Below are 20,776 nucleotides of genomic sequence, written 5' to 3' on the forward strand. Positions count from 1 at the left end.
ACATAACATATTCTCCTAGTTTAAGTAATCATGCACTCTGTATTGTATTTTTATCTTCTTCTTTATTATTGTGTTTTAAAGCATAACTTATAGGTGTGGCAAGATCCCATGATAATAAAATCTTACAATATTTGTCATTAAGAAGAAATCGGTCTGGCTATGCACAATCCAATCACTCTACTGTTATTGATCAAACCTGAACTACTTGATTTAGTGCACATACAGGTCCTTCTCAAAATATTAGCATATTGTGATAAAGTTCATTATTTTCCATAATGTCATGATGAAAATTTAACATTCATATATTTTAGATTCATTGCACACTAACTGAAATATTTCAGGTCTTTTATTGTCTTAATACGGATGATTTTGGCATACAGCTCATGAAAACCCAAAATTCCTATCTCACAAAATTAGCATATCATTAAAAGGGTCTCTAAACGAGCTATGAACCTAATCATCTGAATCAACGAGTTAACTCTAAACACCTGCAAAAGATTCCTGAGGCCTTTAAAACTCCCAGCCTGGTTCATCACTCAAAACCCCAATCATGGGTAAGACTGCCGACCTGACTGCTGTCCAGAAGGCCACTATTGACACCCTCAAGCAAGAGGGTAAGACACAGAAAGAAATTTCTGAACGAATAGGCTGTTCCCAGAGTGCTGTATCAAGGCACCTCAGTGGGAAGTCTGTGGGAAGGAAAAAGTGTGGCAGAAAACGCTGCACAACGAGAAGAGGTGACCGGACCCTGAGGAAGATTGTGGAGAAGGGCCGATTCCAGACCTTGGGGGACCTGCAGAAGCAGTGGACTGAGTCTGGAGTAGAAACATCCAGAGCCACCGTGCACAGGCGTGTGCAGGAAATGGGCTACAGGTGCCGCATTCCCCAGACCTGGGCCACAGAGAAGCAGCACTGGACTGTTGCTCAGTGGTCCACATTACTTTTTTCGGATGAAAGCAAATTCTGCATGTCATTTGGAAATCAAGGTGCCAGAGTCTGGAGGAAGAATGGGGAGAAAGAAATGCCAAAATGCCAGAAGTCCAGTGTCAAGTACCCACAGTTAGTGATGGTCTGGGGTGCCGTGTCAGCTGCTGGTCTTGGTCCACTGTGTTTTATCAAGGGCAGGTTCAATGCAGCTAGCTATCAGGAGATTTTGGAGCACTTCATGCTTCCATCTGCTGAAAAGCTTTATGGAGATTTCATTTTTCAGCACGACCTGGCACCTGCTCACAGTGCCAAAACCACTGGTAAATGGTTTACTGACCATGGTATCACTGTGCTCAATTGGCCTGCCAACTCTCCTGACCTGAACCCCATAGAGAATCTGTGGGATATTGTGAAGAGAACGTTGAGAGACTCAAGACCCAACACTCTGGATGAGCTAAAGGCCGCTATCGAAGCATCCTGGGCCTCCATAAGACCTCAGCAGTGCCACAGGCTGATTGCCTCCATGCCACGCCGCATTGAAGCAGTCATTTCTGCAAAAGGATTCCCGACCAAGTATTGAGTGCATAACTGTACATGATTATTTGAAGGTTGACGTTTTGTATTAAAAACACTTTTCTTTTATTGGTCGGATGAAATATGCTACTTTTGTGAGATAGGAATTTTGGGTTTTCATGAGCTGTATGCCAAAATCATCCGTATGAAGACAATAAAAGACCTGAAATATTTCAGTTAGTGTGCAATGAATCCAAAATATATGAATGTTAAATTTTCATCATGACATTATGGAAAATAATGAACTTTATCACAATATGCTAATATTTTGAGAAGGACCTGTAGAGGTTCTTTATTGGTGAAAATACAAAAACGATAACAGGACAACTGTAGCATCCATTCAGGAAAAACAGACAAAAAATAGTACTCTGGTACTATCTCTGAAATTTTAATAATGTTCATTTAAAAAAAACAATTCAATAATTTCAATGCAATTTTATGTTTAAGATGCAAACCTTAAGATGGCACGTGATTCACACTGTCCAATTCAGCTCTAAACTAAAGGGTAAATTCATATTTTTTTTAGAATCTGATTTTGTTTCTGATTTTGTTTAATTGCTAAATTGTATAAACCAACACTAAATAGAGAATTATTTAAGTGCAGTTTGAGATGTATAAAACTTTTGCTATTTTTGTGAAAGCACAGAAATATTTTTTTACCGTCATTTTTGGCATTCAGACCATCTTATATGGGGCATGAAAATCACAGTACATACAGTTATTTACACTGATTTCAGATCTTTATGAAACAAAACAGCAAAAACTGGTATTCACAGTTTTCATACCCCGTTCAGCCCGGCTTGAGCTGTGAGTGGTGTGTTTGCTTTTTTTTTTTGCTTAATCGCAAATAAATCAGACATAGTAACAGTTACTATAGTGCTTCCACTTTAAAAATATTCTTTTAAGTCTTACCTTTACACAGGTACCAACAGTTTGCATGTAGACCTCATAACTGTGGAGCTTGATTTATTTAAGTTATGTAATTTCAGGCGGAAATTGCTCTAAAACCCGTCCGGGTTTAACAGATTAAGAATATTGTGAATGCCTGGGGCTACTTAGTTTTGATATCAAAATCAAAACCAAAAGCCATGTCGTTATTTCAAAGGCTTTATAAGACTGCTGTCATTCTAGAAGTTTGTGGGTTTCTAATGGGGATTCCAAAATGGCACAGTAAAAGTTCCATATGCATCAATAAATACATGATGCTAGTCATTGAAATGTACAATCTCCTTTCTTGATATCATATGAAACATCTATGATGCATATAGTACTGTATGGTTGAGAGGGGGAGGGGCTGCATTGAAGTCGGGTCAGACTCAAAATACCCACAACCCTAAATTTCAGAAGAATGGTTGGGAGCAAATTCAAGGTTTCTGCATTTTCTAAGTAGTTCCTGAAATCTTTTAAACAAATAAAACAAAAACAAAATTATGACGTCTTGTTACCAGTCTGATATGAAAAATTATTATCTAACAAAACCAAAGAGCAGCAGTGGATGTTTATTCTTTGAAGGCTTCTTTTGAAAGAAAGCCATTAAAAGTAATGGTCACTTTGCGTTTCTGACCTGCAAAAAGGCCCACATTAGACTGGCGGGACTCAAATGGACATCGCGCCTGCCCCACCACCTCCTCGCCTTCCTGCTCCAGCGTCGACATCTTAAACAGAAAGAAAGCATAATTAGACAATATACTAAGCTTTAAGGCTAAGGGACATAAAGCAACAACATCTGCAAGGCACTGTCTTGTGGCTGTAGCACTGATGGCAAAAATCTATTTATCCAATATATAAGGAATCTGAAGAAATGTGGTAAAAAATGTAGCTGAATGTGAAGGATGAGTACTAAATCAATCTGTGATAGTAAAAAGCAAAACATGCACCATAAAGATTAGTTTTATTTGATGCATTATATGTGGGTCGTTTCCATAAAAGCAGTGTGTGAAGGTCCCGCTGCTCAGGCAGACAGGGCAGTTTATCTCCCAGCCACAGATATTAGGCTGCTATTTTCCAACCTGCTGTTAACAAGGTTGTAAACCTCGGAAACGACAATGCATGAAACGCAGCAGTCTGTATATGTTTGTGTGTTGTAAAAGCTGAATGAACGTAGAGCAGCTTTGATGCCCTTTGTAGCAGTAAGGTGAAAAAAATATACACATATAGCACATTAATAGGGCCATTAACACGTTGGCTTGGTTTGTCATGTTAATCTGATTGACACATTTGTGTAATTACTGCTCTATTGTTATTCTGCCTGCAGAATAAAATGAATAATTGATACTTTACTGGATACAAAGGTTATGTGTGTGCATTAAACACCAAAGCTTGTAAAAAAACACAAATAAAAAGAGCAGAGGCATTGTCAGTACTGATGGTTAAACTTGGTGCAATACATAACTGTGATCTGATGAAGTATCTCAAGTCACTGTTTTGGTATCCTATCATTATATGTAATTAGACATAGTTTAATGTAAACTAGTTTTGCTGTATCAACCTCAAAATAGAACATTTGTAATCTATGCTCTGCTTAAACACCCATAAGGATGTGTACAAAACTTAAAACAGATGAAATCCAAAACAAGATCTTCACCTTGATCTCTGTGCAGCTTTAAGAATTCCAACTGCGTTGCCAGCTTGAGTTGTTGTTGTGATGAAAAAACATACTGCACTATTTCCAATTTTATTGTACTCTGCTCCACTGAAGCATCAAAGGCAAACTTTGATTGGATTTGTTGAGCTTTTCACAAAAACATGTCTCAAAGTTGCAGAAATGAAACAAAATGTATCCAACAGATTTTCCTAATGCTTGAATCCAATGTTCGAGATGTAGCAACGACTAAATGGAAATTCTAGATTTCCATAAACATTTTCTATACAATAACTGTTTCTTACAATAACTGCAATATCGGGTTTGTCTGTGCAGAGCTGCTTTACTGGAGATGACAGAAACTTTAAGGAGCTGGTGTCTACATCTTTCAATCTAATCTAACAAACATATCCTATTTGAGTGTTATACTAATACAAACACAGCGCCTTACAAAATCGTTTATACTCCTTGAACTTTAACGAATTTTATTACATTCTAAATCCAGATTTCACGTTACTTAATTGGACCAACATTAACCAAAGTAAAGCGTAATTCTAAAGTGAAAGGAAAACAATATCAAAGCCATGTAAAAATATTCAGAGAAAGCATGATGTGCACTGTTGAGGCTTTCTTTGGGATTACTGCATTCTGCAGAGATAATTATAAGCATTGATGTATTCCACAAAATAAACTCCAGCAATTTTCAGAAAGTTCGGAGAAATATTTAAACAAAGACGGCAGAAAGAATAACAAACAAGGCTTTACCATTTAGACTGCGATCTGCCCCCTTTTTCTCCTTCTTATTGAAACAGAAATCATCTGTATTATTCTGACTTCTCAATGGTTCAGGGTTTAATTAAGTAAAAACTAAATTGAGAAATCAGAACCGATAGTTTTGCACATTGTGAAGAGACTGCAGGGTCACTATCCACAGCACAGAGGAAGACAGACGGTTGCAATACTTTAAGATTTAGTTTTATCATTAATGCATGCTGACGACAGCCTTTCTGATGTCTACACACCAGCTGTCTCAGCAGCCTGGGCAGTAAAGCTGCCTGATCATAGACAGGCATCCACTCATGTCTTTACTGCCACACACATCTGATTCAATACTACACTCTCATACACGTTTTTCTTTTTGCAGCGTTTCAGGATCAGCTTCTTTGTTATGATTTATATTTCTTCCCACTTTCTCCAGCTGTCTGAACAGTCACCTTTCCTCCTATTTCAGATGGGGGAAACAGATGAGCAGTGTGAGGCAAGAGGATGTTTTGGTAAAACTGTACATCAACCACTCTTTTTCTAAAGGGACTCTGTGGCAGGAAGATGATAACGTTTGAATGTAGGTCGAAGCGCAACCCTTTAAACATTTTACATCAACTTCTCTGCAGGACCGCTGGCACATCTGAGCCAGAGTTTGATTTTGGAGAACATTCAGGTAATGTCAGCCTTTGGAGAAGCTCTGCTTACTTTATAATCCCTCAGACTGCTCTGGGAATCGGATCAAAACTATGAAATATTGACACGATGAACTCAAAAATTCGGTAGAAAAAGTGGAAGAATAAAACAAAGTCTCTTAAAAAGTTTAAAGGTTTAAATTGACTTTTTTTTAAATTAAAGTTACAACCTATAAAAGAGCATGGGAATTTAAGGATGAAAATCAATGAGACATTATTCACATTGTATGCTGTGAAATAAGTTAAAAGTTTATTATACTGTTTGAAGTCTTATCATGATATGAATTTTGAAATATTGTGACAACGATAAATTCCAATTAACTATGTTTGAAAACTCCAAAGACTGGCTGTATTGTTGGGATTAATACTTTTACTATTTTTTCCATTATTTGTTCCATGAGGGCATCAATAAATATCAAGAAATTCAAAACTATGATTAAATGCAGGTACTTTGTGCAGTTTAGAGATGAACATCACACTTCTTTATGTAATAGGTGTCCTGAAGAAGCCTATTTCAGAATGGTTATGCTTTTTAAAAGCAGTATTTGTGTTTGTGGCGCTATGACAGCTTTGACATGCAGTCACAGCCACACAGTTACCTAAAAACGTCTGATGAAAGTGGTTACAATTGTCTTATGATTTTCTTTTTTATTGTTATTACAATGGAACCACAAAACATCATTATAACATTTTAAGTTTATATCGCCCACCCCTAGTTGAAAGGCCCCATTCATTTATTTTTCCACCAAAGCAGATCCATTGCTAAACAGGACTGGCTCTACAGCCGGTTCTTACATGATACTATAAAAACAGCAAAGAACTGGAGTAGGTTATTTTAATGAAAAGAGAGCCAACTTGGAGCTAATTCATTACAACACTAAAATGTCTCTTCATCCTCCCTCTATTGTGCTGTGAAGACTGTTCTTCTACACACATCACATCATTTATATCAAACTAATGTCTCAATATCACCGTCATAGTTTAGAAACTGCTCTAAACAACCTTCGGCATTTGTAAGCACACTTTGTAGTCTCAAACTAAGTTTCTGATCTCTTGGATCGGTGTTTCACCAAAGTGCTGCAAACCGGGGCTACAGCAGAAACAGTTTAAAGGAGGATTTATTTACACCAACAGTGTTTAGAAATGAACTCACAAACTGTGTACATAGATTCTGGTGTAAATAGTGATACTAAGCACAAGTCTGTGTGGTGCATTGACATATATAAATTCAATAGTGTGTGATAGTAACCCTCCAGAGACCACTGGGACCTTACTGAGTCCAATACCAAGCACCAATCTGTGTTTTATAAATTATATTTAGTGTTTTTCTTGATAAAATATGTAGTCCGATTATGAATACAGGGCAAAAAAGTAAAGGAAAATGTTCAAAAATGCATAAAAAAGTAAAAAATCTGGTTAGGGCTGAATCTAAGTAAACATTTAAGATTTGAAATTGAAAAAAAGTTTTTTATAGCACTGCTGTGACCCATTTGGATCAGAAGGGTCCTAAGTCTGAATTTTGCAGGGAGGACACTCATTATAGGGTTAGATGAGGGAGAACTTGACACAGTGAGGGTTTGCTCTTTAGATGCATATGCAACATCTTATTAATGTTTAAGCTAGGTCTGGTCATAAATTAGGCCATTAAAAACAATCTAGCTAGAGAGTTTTCATAGATCTCATATTTTAATTAGGACCAAGCAGTGAAGCGCAGCAAAGGTCTGCAGTAATTGGATTGTTTCTTCTTATTATTATTCATCTGGGAAATAAATTGCCTTTTTGGCGGCTTTAACATATTTATAGTCACCCGAAATTGTCCCCTGCGTCAAATTTTAGCATTTTAATGGAATTGAAAATGGGCGTGGCTAAATGGCTCTACAGCACCCCCTAAACTGAGATAGGCCAACTGGAATGTCCTAAAGATTTGAAATTTGGTTGATAGGTAGATCCCTCCAAACCATTAAAAAATGTCTCTTGGAGGTATGCCCTAAAACCGACAGGAAGTCGGCCATTCTGGGTCAAAGGGTAATTTTTGGCCGCTTTTGACTTTTCATACATGCTTAACTTTAACGAACTCCTGCTAGGAATTTTGGGCTATTGGCTTCATATTTGGTCGATATGCACAAAATCGTGAGTTTTTGAGCATTTTGAAGGGGTGGGGCCAGGCCTCAAAGTTTGCCTTCTTGCCAAACATTATGAACAGGTATGACTTTCATGTAGATAGGCTTAACTAGACCAAGCATGGTATGATTGATCCCTTTCAGGTGACCAACAATCCTAAAGGAGGAACAAAGGAGGAAGGTGAGCACAAATCAACGCATGGTCGTTATGAAACTTCCCATGGCCAGCATTTTCTTTTCCAACCCAAAATACATTTGGGTAGGAAGCAACTAAAACTGCACATTAGTTCCACACAAAATATTCTGAAATTGTGTGTTTAAAACAATCCTAAATCCATTTGGTAACATTCCTTTTAACAAACTTCTCTTCCTGGTAAGTTCTCTGAACACCCAGAAGTAGTCACCAATTCTCATTGCTTTTAACATTTTAATGTGGATCACTTGCTGTGCTCATAGGTGAATCCACTGAGGAGGTGGGGGAATAAAACTTCAAACTGGGAGCATTTCAGCTGTTTTTGGTTTTCAGACTCCTCTGCACTGTCAGATTTATTGTGCTGCAGGACTTGTACTCCCTCCTCCTCTTGCATGATCATAGTCAGACTTGTGATGTCACCTCTAAGCCTCGAATGCAACGTCAGTTGGTTTTCATCCAACAAATATCAAACTGTAGGAATTTTTGCAAAAGGAAACCATTTAGGAACGATCCAAAACAAAAGCAAGTTTACTTAATTCACCCAGCAGCGTCTATGATTTATTGCTTGCATGATGACTGTTAAATAAAGACGAGGTGAAACTGGAGCTTTCCAGCTGGCACAAGCTTTTTTCCCCACTCCCCCTTTTTTCTCATCCTCCGTCCTTTTCCACCCTCAGCTTCAATGTATCAGAGGTGTAAAAGGAGCAACCATCAGCGTCTTCTGTGTTCTGTCAACAGATTGCTTCTAACCATGTCTTGTTGAGCCAACATATTTTTTCAGCAACATAAAATGCAAAACATCGGACCATGTAAAACACAAATATGACACACACAGTGAGCTCAGTGCTGAGATTTCTTTTAACGTTGTTTTTGCTTTTGTTGCTCAGGTCTCCCAAATTATCAAGATATTTCCTCGGTAAAGAGGGACAATATTCAAGCTGTTTAATCCCATCATGATAAAACAACTGTTAGGTGAAAAACAAAAATATTGCCTTGTTCCTTTCTGAGCTTTAAGAAGATTTTCTTATAAACTAATGGTAATGTAATGTGCCTATAGCTTTTGGATAGCAGATGATATGAATGACTTTAAAAATCTGTATAATAAACATACAAAATGGTAAAATGGTAAATAATCTTTGCAGGGGAAAAGCACAAGACCCACTTCCTCTTCTTCTTCTTGTTTAATGGGGGTTGGCTAACAACTTACTTGCTTACTTGCCCTTGAGGCAATAGTAGGATGTAGTATATATGTAGTATATTTTTGGGCTGTTCTGCAGAGGAAATGCAGCCCTGGCGAGTAGCTTTAAAAGATGTTCTCATGCTGAAAGTGTAAAGCTAAAACCTTGTGCATTATTTTGGTGCTTCTTCCCATGTCTAAGACATATATTGTGTCTGTGATCTGCATTTTAACAAATCAAATAACATGGTCCAACTGAGAGCATGCAAGGACACTGCCACACACACAGTGTCTTATTATAGTCCCAAAACAGTCACATATCTGTAATTAAGGCCAAAAGCATACGACAAAGCAATGACCTACCTTATAGTTACGGCAGGTGGGATTGAAGGCATTAGTGCCACAGGCAAAGAGAGTCTCATCATTGCGTGGTACCAGAACTTTAATGTAATTGTAACATTCATCCTGTCAGGAGGGAAAGAGCTCAGTGTGATTGCAAAGAAACAGGGAAATCAAAGGAGGATATTTAGCAGGTTACTGTTGGACACAAACAATTTTCCTGTTTTATAGTCATTATTCTAATCCTTAGAGAGATTTCTTAGACAGGCCTTAGTGCAAACCCTCACTGTGGTGAAAACACAGGCATGGACCAAAGAGGACTGCAGGAGAAAGAACACCAACAGCACAAGCAGAGATGAAAATATATTTCTCTGGATGATGATACTCACGCTGTTCTTCCCTCTCACAGTGCACTTCGCCACATCCTTTGTCTTCCAAGTCAGTTTCTGAAAAACGAGAAGACAGCCAACTGTCAGCTCAAAGATGAGACTCGTTCTTACCATCTCAGCTTCTGTCGCTCCAAGTCGTTCAAGTGCCATTACGGGACCGCTGTGATAAGAATCTCATTAATTTCAATAAAACTGTTGTGGAGAAAAACAAACAGGGAAGTATCAGGGACCCCTGCAGTGCCTGAGCGCCTCATCAGTGGGCAGCCAAGCACTGTGGCTTCTCAGAGATAAAAATCACTCTGAGATAAGAGCGGATCTGTGAGGCTGGGCGCACAGGAGAAACAAAGGACCACAGAAAGAAAGCTCAGATCACTTCACTGCCTATATGAAGAGGAGTCAATTAATCCCAATTAACCTACTGGCAAAAAAAAAACAAAAACCCTGCCCTCCATCTGCGGACATGAAAACAACTCACAGTTTCTGTTTCACAGCCTCATACCTGCTGAAATGGTACAAAAAAGATCCAGCAAGTTGTTAACAAGCCTTGCCAGCTGAAGGATTAATGCGTTCCTCCTCGCTGTCGACTAATTTACAGATAAAATTCTCCAAACCTTCCCCATACCTTGGAGAAATCGAACAGTCATCTACATGTCTGTCTCAATTAAGCTCCATTTCTGCCAACATCAGAACAATATACGATCAGACAGCAGCTTGATGTCTGCCTCAGTGACATGATGTGGCATGCTAGAACAGCCTCCAACCATTAACAGTCATTCCCAGTCTACAAGTAGGGACCTGTTAAAACCTCTTCTGCTCAGCCTTCACACTTTCTAAACATTCCTGAACTTTTCCTAAGATAAATCCAAATCTGGTTTCTTGCAATCAGTTCAAATGTACTACAGTTAAATATCCACCAGGATGCAAGTTAACAAATATAATTATTGTATTTTTTTGTGTATTTGGACAAAATTTGTCCAAATGTTAAACTAATTGCCTTTGCCTTTCTAGTGGGAATAACTCACCTTATGTTTGTTAGGGTTAGGGTTAGGATTATTTTAAATAAAATGCGTTTTTATTTAAAATAAAATCCCACAACCAGCACATTAAATGCTGTAGATTATTAAAACAATTATATGTAAAATAACAACACTTTTAGCTAGTTATTGTCAACACCTTCAGATGTCATTCTGCCTTCCTTTTGCTCGGGAATGTCTTCATAAATTATGTATATAAAAAGTATAAAACCTCCCAAATCTGACATATAATTAAAATTATTTGCAAGTCATATTCTAAAGTCTTTGTATGGTACATTTTTGTAAATGACCCCTGATTGAACAAAAATAACTTAATGCTTGCTTAGGCTATTTAAAGCCTATCTCCAGCAGTCTATGGGCGAGAGGCAGGGTACACCCTGGACAGGTCGCCAGTCCATCACAGGGTAACACACAAACAACCATGCACACATTCATTCATACACCTAAGGGCAATTTAGAGTTACCAATTAACCTAACAGGCATGTCTTTGGACTGTGGGAGGAAGCCGGAGTACCCGGTGAGAACCCACGCATGCACGGGGAGAACATGCAAACTCCATGCAGAAAGAAAGACCCCAGGCTGGGGATCGAACCCAGGACCTTCTTGCTGCAAGGCAACCGTGCTACCAGCTACATAAAATATTTTATATAATTTTTTAAAGGCATTGTGATAAATAGAGGAATGCTTCGCTATAATCTATTGACATAAAATTAACTTGACAAAGAGTTTTCTGTTTAGGAAGGTAAGATACGTTAAGTTTATTTATATAGCGCTTTCAGTAACGGACATTCAAAGCGCTGTACATTCAATTATAATACAATCACAAAGAAAATAAACACAGATACAGACGCAGAAAGACAAATCAAATGATACTACAATTCTTCTAAGAAATCTAAAAATCTATGAATCCTTTTGAGAAATGTAAAAATCTCTGGCCAACATTACAATGATACAGATAACATTAATAATCCTTTGGGTTTTACTGGTAAGAGCTGGTTCTAAACAGCTGGTTTACTGCCTTACAGTTTATAAAAAGGAAACTAATAGGCCAATTAAAAATCTTGTTCATCCTGCATCCTCATCTGAATACTTTTAGCCTCTAAACCAAATAATAGAGTAAGTTGTGATGGACATTTTAATTAAACAATCATTTTTTGGGTGTTTTCTGTGGGCCAATGTATTTCGGCATGCCTGGTGACAATTTCTGTAGGAGACAGAACTGCTGCTGATAACAGATGTTAAGGGACACTGCAAATCTCATCAAAAAAATATTAATTTCCCTTTTTTCAGGATGACTGTACTATATAAACATATGCAATGTTAAACAGCCTCCTTATTACAAGGTTCAAGGTTCAACTCTGCTCACAGGCGTAGTTTGGCTCAGGAAGTTCTGGTCCTTGAAGAAATCTCTGGATTGAGACGACTGTATGAAACTGAAACAGCTGACTCTTAACAATTAAAAAGCACGTGGTCAGAGTGACACTTTTAGGAACCCATGGGTGGATTTGTTGATAGATTCATCAAAACGGACACAGTGGATTCAGTTCGAATTAGCCTTCATGTTGATTAGAAAAGTATGAAAAGGACAAAACTGCAGAAGCAAATCAGGCAATCCAGAATACAGATCTGGTTCCATACTGATATAAAATATGTAAAGATCTGCACCTCCAGTGTCCTGTACTTTGAGTTAAGCTCTATTTGACTCTTGAGACTCATGAGAAAAGAGAAAATGAGCTTCTTTATAATTTAGTAATTTCTTTTCTTATAGCACTTATGGCACAACTTTGAGAAGAACTGACACAGTTCAGTAGAAGTCAGCATTATGGTAATAATTCAGGGGTCCTCTAAGCCCGATTCGGTTTACCAATAAAAATGTACAGTCACTCAAGTCAGGGGAGATCAATGAAATGGAGAATGTGAATGAACGCCTGGTGTGAAAAATGAAGAGGCGGTTTAAATGAGCTTGCATAAAAGCAATGGATCTGTGATGAGGACACACCATTTTCTGGTGGTATGAGTCAGTCACACACTAATGATCTAGCTGAGATGGATAACAGAAAGAAAGAAGGAGAATATGGGAACTGGCTTTATAATTTTCCACTCAGTTGCTGTCGTTATACTGGAGGGTGGAGAAGCCTGAGTGAATGAATAAAAAATGCATCATGTTCAAACATTCAATATTGAGCTTCTCATATAATGGGGCTTGGACGTTCCCATTTTTATTGTGCAAAAGCCTTCACCCAAATCAGCTGCTTAGATCTCCTTGACATCAAGTAGTGCCCTTATCGAAGCAAATATTCATGTTTGGGTCTAATCTAAATACAGGATAACAAAATGTTCAAACCTCAGAGAGCCTTTATTTAAGTGCAATCATGTTTGACAAATGAGATTCAGATGGGGGAAAACAAGGCACTGCAAAAGCAACAACAGCACAATCTTGTTTATGGTAGCTGCATGTCTGGAGAGAGATTGCTTAATACATGAATGAAAAAGAGTCAAAGGGTAAAAAATAATCAGGCACAAACATTACAAGAGCTTGTTTTCTATGCAAACAGTACAGTTCATAAATAAAAAAGAAATAGTCAGGAATACCTTGTAAAAATAAGTTGGGATGCTCCATTCATGGCATTAAAAAAATCTGTATAAGGGTAACTAGTTATGCTCAACACACAATCTGTATTGCTAATGTTAAGGCTGCACAATATCGAAAAACACGTAATCTTTTCTTTCTTTGACATCATTACAATGTCCCTACAACTTTCTACAGATTTTAGCATCTCACCCACTAAAAAATAAAGATGTGGTTTGAGCATGTTTGGGTCCCTCCAACTAGCATTTATATTGTTGGCATTTACATTGATTTTAAAAGCATGGTATCTGAATGACAATATCCTTCCAAAATTGCATTAAAACAATCTTTTGCAATGGCTGTATTGCAAACATTGATAATCCAATGACGAACGTGATTTGGTACATTGTGTAGCTCTACAGCTGATGTACTGTTTGGATTCTGTGCAGCTACATTTTGATAAGCCAGTTTTTAAAAACCACTATCTATTTTTATATGCACAGCTTGCAAAACTGTATTATAGGCCATACACATGATCTGGGTTTTCCCAACCAACTGAAGTGTCTTTCACCCTTTAGATTGATTGATTAACAGTGAAAGACAGAATATATTGGCTGCTGTAGCTTGGTGCCTCTGTGCCACGTGACCTGTTCTGCTTGTTGCCAGCTGTTCGGTATAACTAAAAAACTAATCATTACATTTTCCAAGCTTTAAAATAACATAACATTTATAAAGGAGGATACCCATTTTTCTTCTATATTCTTTTTGTCTACACACAATTAAGTTGAACAGCACTGAAATCTTACAAGCCAAATTATCAACAAGTCATATCAAAACTAGGAGCAAACATGCAAAAAATAGCTTAGCACTTCAACAAGCTGGTCAACATAAAAATGTTGTCAGCAGGAGCTTTTCAGTGGTTTATTGAAAACTGTAGATGTATGAGTGAGTCAGTTGCATCTTTAAAAGAGGAAGTCAAAAATGTAGAAGCTCAGATGTGGACAAAATATGTGTCTGTCAAAAAACAGATACTGCAGCAAGCAGAACGTCATTATTGAGTGATATAAATGGGACACAATAAAATATTAATGGACCACCTTATCCTCATTAAACATAGTGGTAATTTAAAGCTTGACCACTTTATATAGCAAACAATGACCAAGTACAGGTTGTAAGAATTATTATTAATATTGATTCTAAATGATCATAAAATCAAACACTACTAAATGTAAAAATGTTTTTGCACGAGGAAAATAACCAGCCATGTCATGTAAGAGATAGCAAACCAGTTATATGAATTGAAATATAATTTCATATACATCATATTACATAAAGGCAACCCCACAGAAGCAGATTTTCAATCATGATGGTGGAAAGACTTTCCTACCTGCTGTGGTATTATCTGCTCAGACGAGGTGTCGAGATTGATTGCAAAAACATGGTCCCTGCAAGAGACAGAGAGTCAAGACAAAGACAGGGCCATCTCCTCAGGCTTTTATTCATTCTATAAGCTTTTTGAATACAAACTTCAATAATATTTTGATCTAAGCGGTCCAACCATAATGAAAGAAACAAGCTTTGATTTCACTCAAAGAAATTGATCCCAGCTGTACAAAAACACCGTCTGGAAGGTAAAAAAAAAAAGGTTTGTTGGATTTTTGGCTTCAAAACCTTACAAAAGTTTTTCCAAACTATTGACAAAACCCTCATGATTCACTAAGTGAAATAAGACACACACTGTGTTGCAGCTGTGGAACATATTAAGCCAGTTTACGTATATCAGGGCCCTCTATACCTTTGCAGATGGATTTCTTGGCAAGCGGGGTGCTGCAGTTTGGGAGGGAGCCAAACACTGAAGCAGAACTTGTTTTGCAAAAAGGAGAAGGCAAAATTGTACCTTTTATATAAATACCCAATGAAGTTTTAACACCGAAGATTAGGATTAGTTAAGGTTATGTTAGGCCAAGAGATGCAACAGAAACAGAAATAAAATTTGTTAAAAACTTGAAAAACTGATTTGATATTTAAATTATGCTGTAAAATTGAAAAAAAAAAAGGTCCAATATTCACTAAAAGAGCAGCTGGGTGGCTAGATATGCAGGTTACTGACATGATGATTTTCTTTTAGTTATGGAAAACTAAAACAAAGAACCTCACTGATCAACTGCTTTGTTCCTCTATGTTAATGTGGACCTCCAACAAACCAGAAACATTCCTCCAACACCCAAAATCCCAGAGGAGTATTTTCATCAGTCACAAATAAAAACTGCTAAAATCTGTTTAAAAATGTTACCATCATATGTTGCTGACTGTTTCACAAAATCACTAAACTCCTCTCTTCCACACATACAGTGAAACATTGCATCTGAGCATCAATAATGAATGACCGTTTAACGCAGATAGGCTTGGTAAATGTAATTGTCACAAAGTGATCTTATTGCTGGATGTAACGATTATCCAGACATTTCTTTTATTTTTTTTCCCTCTCTACGCTACAGCGTCAACAGAAGTTTTAATTTCCCTTTTTTAATTACCGCTATTTTCTGAAATTTGTGGTTCCCCTGAACTCTCTCCTTTTCAGGAGTCAGTGATTCAGATTTAGCAGGCATTAATGGATCATTGCAACACATGTAATTATAGATCTTCATTAGATCTATTCTAAAGTCAAGACTGACCGAGCTGCGATGTAAAGCATGTGGTTGATCCTGAGCATCCTCTGGAAGTCCAAGCCCAGGCGGATAGTGTCGTTGTCTGACATGAGCCCCTGGAAGCTAGGGTAGAGGTACGTGGCTGCATGGGTCAAAAGATGGAGAGAAGGGAATGTTTCAGTGCATTTAACACAAAAAGATATAGCACAACCAAATCTCAGCATATTTTATAAACTATAGAATAATACATGCATTTTTAATACTTTATTTCTATGTTGAATGGTTCAACATAGACAATTACCAGGACATTGTTAACAAAAGGAAGTCTTTCCTCCTTTATTTTGTTTATAAGTATTAGATTAATGCAGTTTTGTAACAAAAGCTATAAACGTATCCACAGTATTATTTGCAGTTTGCAAAACCCTATTGAAGGTTAAAATCTAGGATATTCTGTTCATAAAACAAAGCCTTTAGTGCATGCTAATTTGCACTTCTAGAGGTGGATAAGCAAGCAGAAAAAAATATATTCCAAGTTGCAAATTAGGCACTCATGTCGCCAAAGTCAATCTGATTTAAATAAATGGTTTCTGGTAAGCTTCCTGAACAGACACATTTGGGGACTGTGCCAAGTAGAGACAAGGGAGCAAAACAAAATCATTTCAATGGGGAGAATGTCTGTCTGGGTCAACTCACATTAAAATAGCAATCATCTGTTTCAGAGGTCACAGGAGTTCAATTTGGTGCCGTCATGAGTGCTATTTAAATAGTTTCACCTTGCAAGAGAACATTCCAAATCTACAGATACTAAAAGAAAAAAGTACAACACAATTTGAGAGAAATAATGTGTGTTCGGCCATAAAGACAATCTGAGTGTGCTGTTGCACAAAAATTGCAAGATAAGATGAACCCAGTGAGCCAGACCGAATAGAAAGAGTGATATATCAGCTACATGTTCCATTAAAGCGGATTTTCATTTTTACCTTCCTCTTGTGCTGAATGTAAATTCTTTTTTCCCCATCTCTTTTCAAAACAGCACATTAACTCACTAGACACTTTAACAATGAGTGATGGTGTCCAGAAGTTGAAATGGCAAAATGGCAGTTTGGCAGTAGATTGACGTCCCTTGAAAATACTCTGCATTTAAAAAGCAAAAATAAATAAATAAAAAGCAAACAAAAATGCTTCAGGCAAAAATAAAAATTAGCCCACCTCAAAGCTGACACCGAAATATTGTTTAGATCAGAGACTTTCTCTGCTACTATGCACATCTTCATATGCCCAATGATGCTCTCCTGCCTCCCTTCTGACTTTACTGGCTGCTGAACTCGCATTGTCCACTAAGAAACAGGCCACAGCTTCAGCGTAGTGTCTCTAAAGGGAGCACTGAGCCTCTTCAACCACTTGCATCAAATTGACTGTAACGACTTTAAAGTCTAATGTTTGGTTAAGTGCTGGATCTACCATGCTGCCCTCTACTAACTTAGCACCCATCAACATATCCAGTTCATGGCAAATGAGGTTTTTTCATTTGTTTATGGGAGTTTCAGGGGATCTTAGTGTGGGGAAAAAAACAAAAAATTAATACCAGTTTACACAGACAAACACATCAGTTAGGTTAAAACTTTCTCATAGAGCAGACAACTAATCAAATCCTCAGACAGAAGGTTTGTCAAGGATTCTGTTGTTTTCTTTTAGTTTTAATTATACATTTTTAAACAAATTGAGAGAGAAATGATTTGCTCATCATGTGATTAGCGTAGTATATTTTTCTTGAAGTTGTAGTAATACTCCAATCACACTTTTGCACAATTGCATTAAGTTTCAAAGCCAGAGAAAGATACAATGTTTTAGGTAAATGGTGCTCTAGTTGCCTTCTTATGAATTAAACACTTTAGTACACAGGTTTTCAGTCAGCTAACCCATGCTGTCAAAAATGTTGTGGACATGGAAGAAAATTATGTAGCATGAGAGCTGCAACTGTCACACAGTATGAAGAGTATACATACTGTAAATGTGCACCACTGTTACATAATGTATACACATTTGCTACTCAACTATCAAAGCAATGGCTGAATATTAATGTTACTTAATATCACGCAACGCTATGCAAAAACTCTGTCTGCAAACTGATGGTATTATCTATGTTTTGAATAACTCAGCAAACAATAATTTTACAGCTCACACACTTGATCCCAATGCACATGCACTATTTAGAATGGGAGTGCAACAAAAGTGACACAAGATATGAAAGGACTTGATGCTTTATTACTCATGTTTAGACCTGCGTAGCACATGTTTTTCAAAATGCTAACGTACACGGTAAGATAACAGAATGATGGCAGGTTAACATACTTTACTTTGTAACAAGATGTGACTTATTTTTTTATTTATCCTTGGATATGAATCACAACAAGGTTGGGTTTGTTTTTAACTGCATTTAACTTTATAACTGAAAGGTTATAGTGGTAGAATGAAATCCTGTTGTACAGTAGTGTAAATACTTCTGCTATTCAAGTCTTTTCTTTACACATAAAACTATTTGATGCTTGTGAAGAAACGATTAAACAATGCACTCTATGGTTTCTATGGTGTATAGAATGAGGTCACCGTTTCAAAGCAATAGGATGATTTTAAGTAATGCAATGTAGATGAGCTGGAACATTATGTGTTCTCCCAACTTGCTTAAAGGATTGTTGATAGAAAGGAGCACATAAAAGAAAAATCATTACATGAAGTCATTGATTGTTGCATGCCCTTCGATCAATCATAAAAGCTGGGACCACTCGGCGGATGCATTAGTCCAGTTTTAGTCCATGAGGCAGACACCCTGTCTACTTTTAAGGCTAGACTTAAAACTTTATAGTTAGAGTGGCTTAGGTTATCCTGAGCTATCTTCCTTATTTTTTACCTCCATATTCTTCCCTCCCTGTCGGATCGAGTAAGGGGGAGACAGGTTTAGCCTAAATCGGCTCAGTTCTGGTTGAGATGCAAACACACCCTCCATTTCTGCTACCTGTATGACCCCCTCTCTTTTCCAATGGTTATGGTAAATCTGACAGAGAGAGGTATCCCAATCGTTGTGGTTTTTAGTATAACAATGACCATCAGTGGGCTCTAGATGGACAAACTGTCTACGTTTAAGGCTAGGCTTAAACCTTTCCTTTTTGATAAAGCTTATAGTTAGAGTGGATTAGGTTATCTTGAGCTATCTCTGTAGTTATGCTGCTATAGGCTTAGGATACTGGAAGACATAATGACCACTTTCACCCTCTTTGCTACATTCTCACACTACTCTCCAATTTTGCATTATTTGCTGTTATTTCAGCTTTTAACCTTGTTCTCTCTATTCTCTTTCTAGAAGCTACACCTGGCCTGGCTCTGTGTCTACCTGTGACACCTTTCTGGAGAGGGGAATCGTCCAAGCTTTTGCTGGCAACAATGTAATGCTCACCCTCTACCGATGATCCACATGGCCCTGTCTTTCAGTGTTTAACCCTTTCTCTCTCCTAGACATGGCGATTGACTGAGCTTCTACTGTGACTAACTCTATGTGCTCTCTTTCAGACTCTAACCTTGAAAACTGGCTCAAAGTTTATCTGTTCTTTCTTTCTAGATGAAACGACTAAAGGAGCTACATCCATTAACATTTACTTTTCCTTCCCATAGAAAGTACTCCTGGATTAGTGCTTCTGTGTTCTTTTTGTGTCTCTGCTCTGTTCTCTCAAACCCCCAGTCGGTCGTGGCAGATGGCCGCTCACACTGAGCCTGGTTCTGCTGGAGGTTTCTTCCTGTTAAAAGGGAGTTTTTCCTCTCCACTGTCGCTACATGCATGCTCAGTATGAGGGATTGCTGCAAAGTCAACGCCAGTGCATGTCCACTGTCTCTACATGCTCATCCGGGAGGAGGGAATGCTGCAAGTCACTGACTGGATGCAATCTGCTGGGTTTCCTTAGACAGAAAAACTTTTTATCCAATTTGAATAAATAACTGAATCTGACTACACTACGATTAATTGGAATGTATGTGCCTGACTTTTGTGAAGTGCCTTGTGACGACATGTGTTGTGAATTGGCGATATATAAATAAACTGAATTGCATTGAATTGAATTAAATTAAGAAACAAATTCCAAGGAAAGGTCCTGAAGTAGTTTTGAATTTTATGAAGGAAGCCTCAGGATAAAATACCTACACTGACTTTAGAAGGTTAGCTGATGTTACAGTCCACACAATCTGCCACAAACAAGATTAAGATGCTAGCATGGTTTCTTCCCATTCCTCACAAGGATAAGTCATTTAGGTGTGATTTCATAGACTTGATTCAGACATAATAATGAACATATCAAAGTTGTGAAAGATTTTGTCCCACTCTGTCACCTGCTTGAACCTGAGGTGACAAATTGCTATCATTACACCTGGGACGGAGCTCCACATATAGTACTATTAGTGTGGCTATTTCTACTAATGGTTGCGTTCTTCTCTTCCAGATAGATCAATTACAGGATGAGAGCCATCATCTCTGCCACCTCTTAAATCAATTATGGGCCATAATGGTTGGCAGCCAAGACCTCTTCTGTAGACCTCTTATGAGAGGATGCTTCAGAGGACTGTCTTGGACATTATGATAAAGACAGTGTATCACAGACGTTAAACAGTACAGTGTAACCTTTTCTCAAGTTTTTATTTTATATTGATACTTAGTTATTACCATCTATTTACTCTCACCGGAATTGCTCTTGTACTCAAACCAAGTAAAGGAAAACAAACAAATA

General features: G+C 37.6%; 1 protein-coding gene across 15 annotated transcripts in view; it reads right to left on the minus strand.

Moving 5' to 3' along the window:
* Positions 1–20,776, minus strand: part of sema6e (sema domain, transmembrane domain (TM), and cytoplasmic domain, (semaphorin) 6E) — a 260,656-nt gene that overhangs the window by 83,242 nt on the left and 156,638 nt on the right. For all 15 annotated transcript variants that reach the window (XM_047360704.1, XM_047360694.1, XM_047360697.1 and 12 more), the window contains 5 exons: positions 16,035–16,149; positions 14,747–14,804; positions 9,757–9,813; positions 9,392–9,493; positions 3,065–3,155 (listed from right to left, as the gene is read on the minus strand). In XM_047360704.1, the coding sequence (XP_047216660.1) occupies positions 3,065–3,155; positions 9,392–9,493; positions 9,757–9,813; positions 14,747–14,804; positions 16,035–16,149 (423 nt within the window). The remainder of the gene's footprint in view (positions 1–3,064; positions 3,156–9,391; positions 9,494–9,756; positions 9,814–14,746; positions 14,805–16,034; positions 16,150–20,776) is intronic.

This window comes from Girardinichthys multiradiatus, chromosome 3, assembly GCF_021462225.1.
Source record: "Girardinichthys multiradiatus isolate DD_20200921_A chromosome 3, DD_fGirMul_XY1, whole genome shotgun sequence".
Lineage (NCBI taxonomy): Eukaryota > Metazoa > Chordata > Actinopteri > Cyprinodontiformes > Goodeidae > Girardinichthys > Girardinichthys multiradiatus.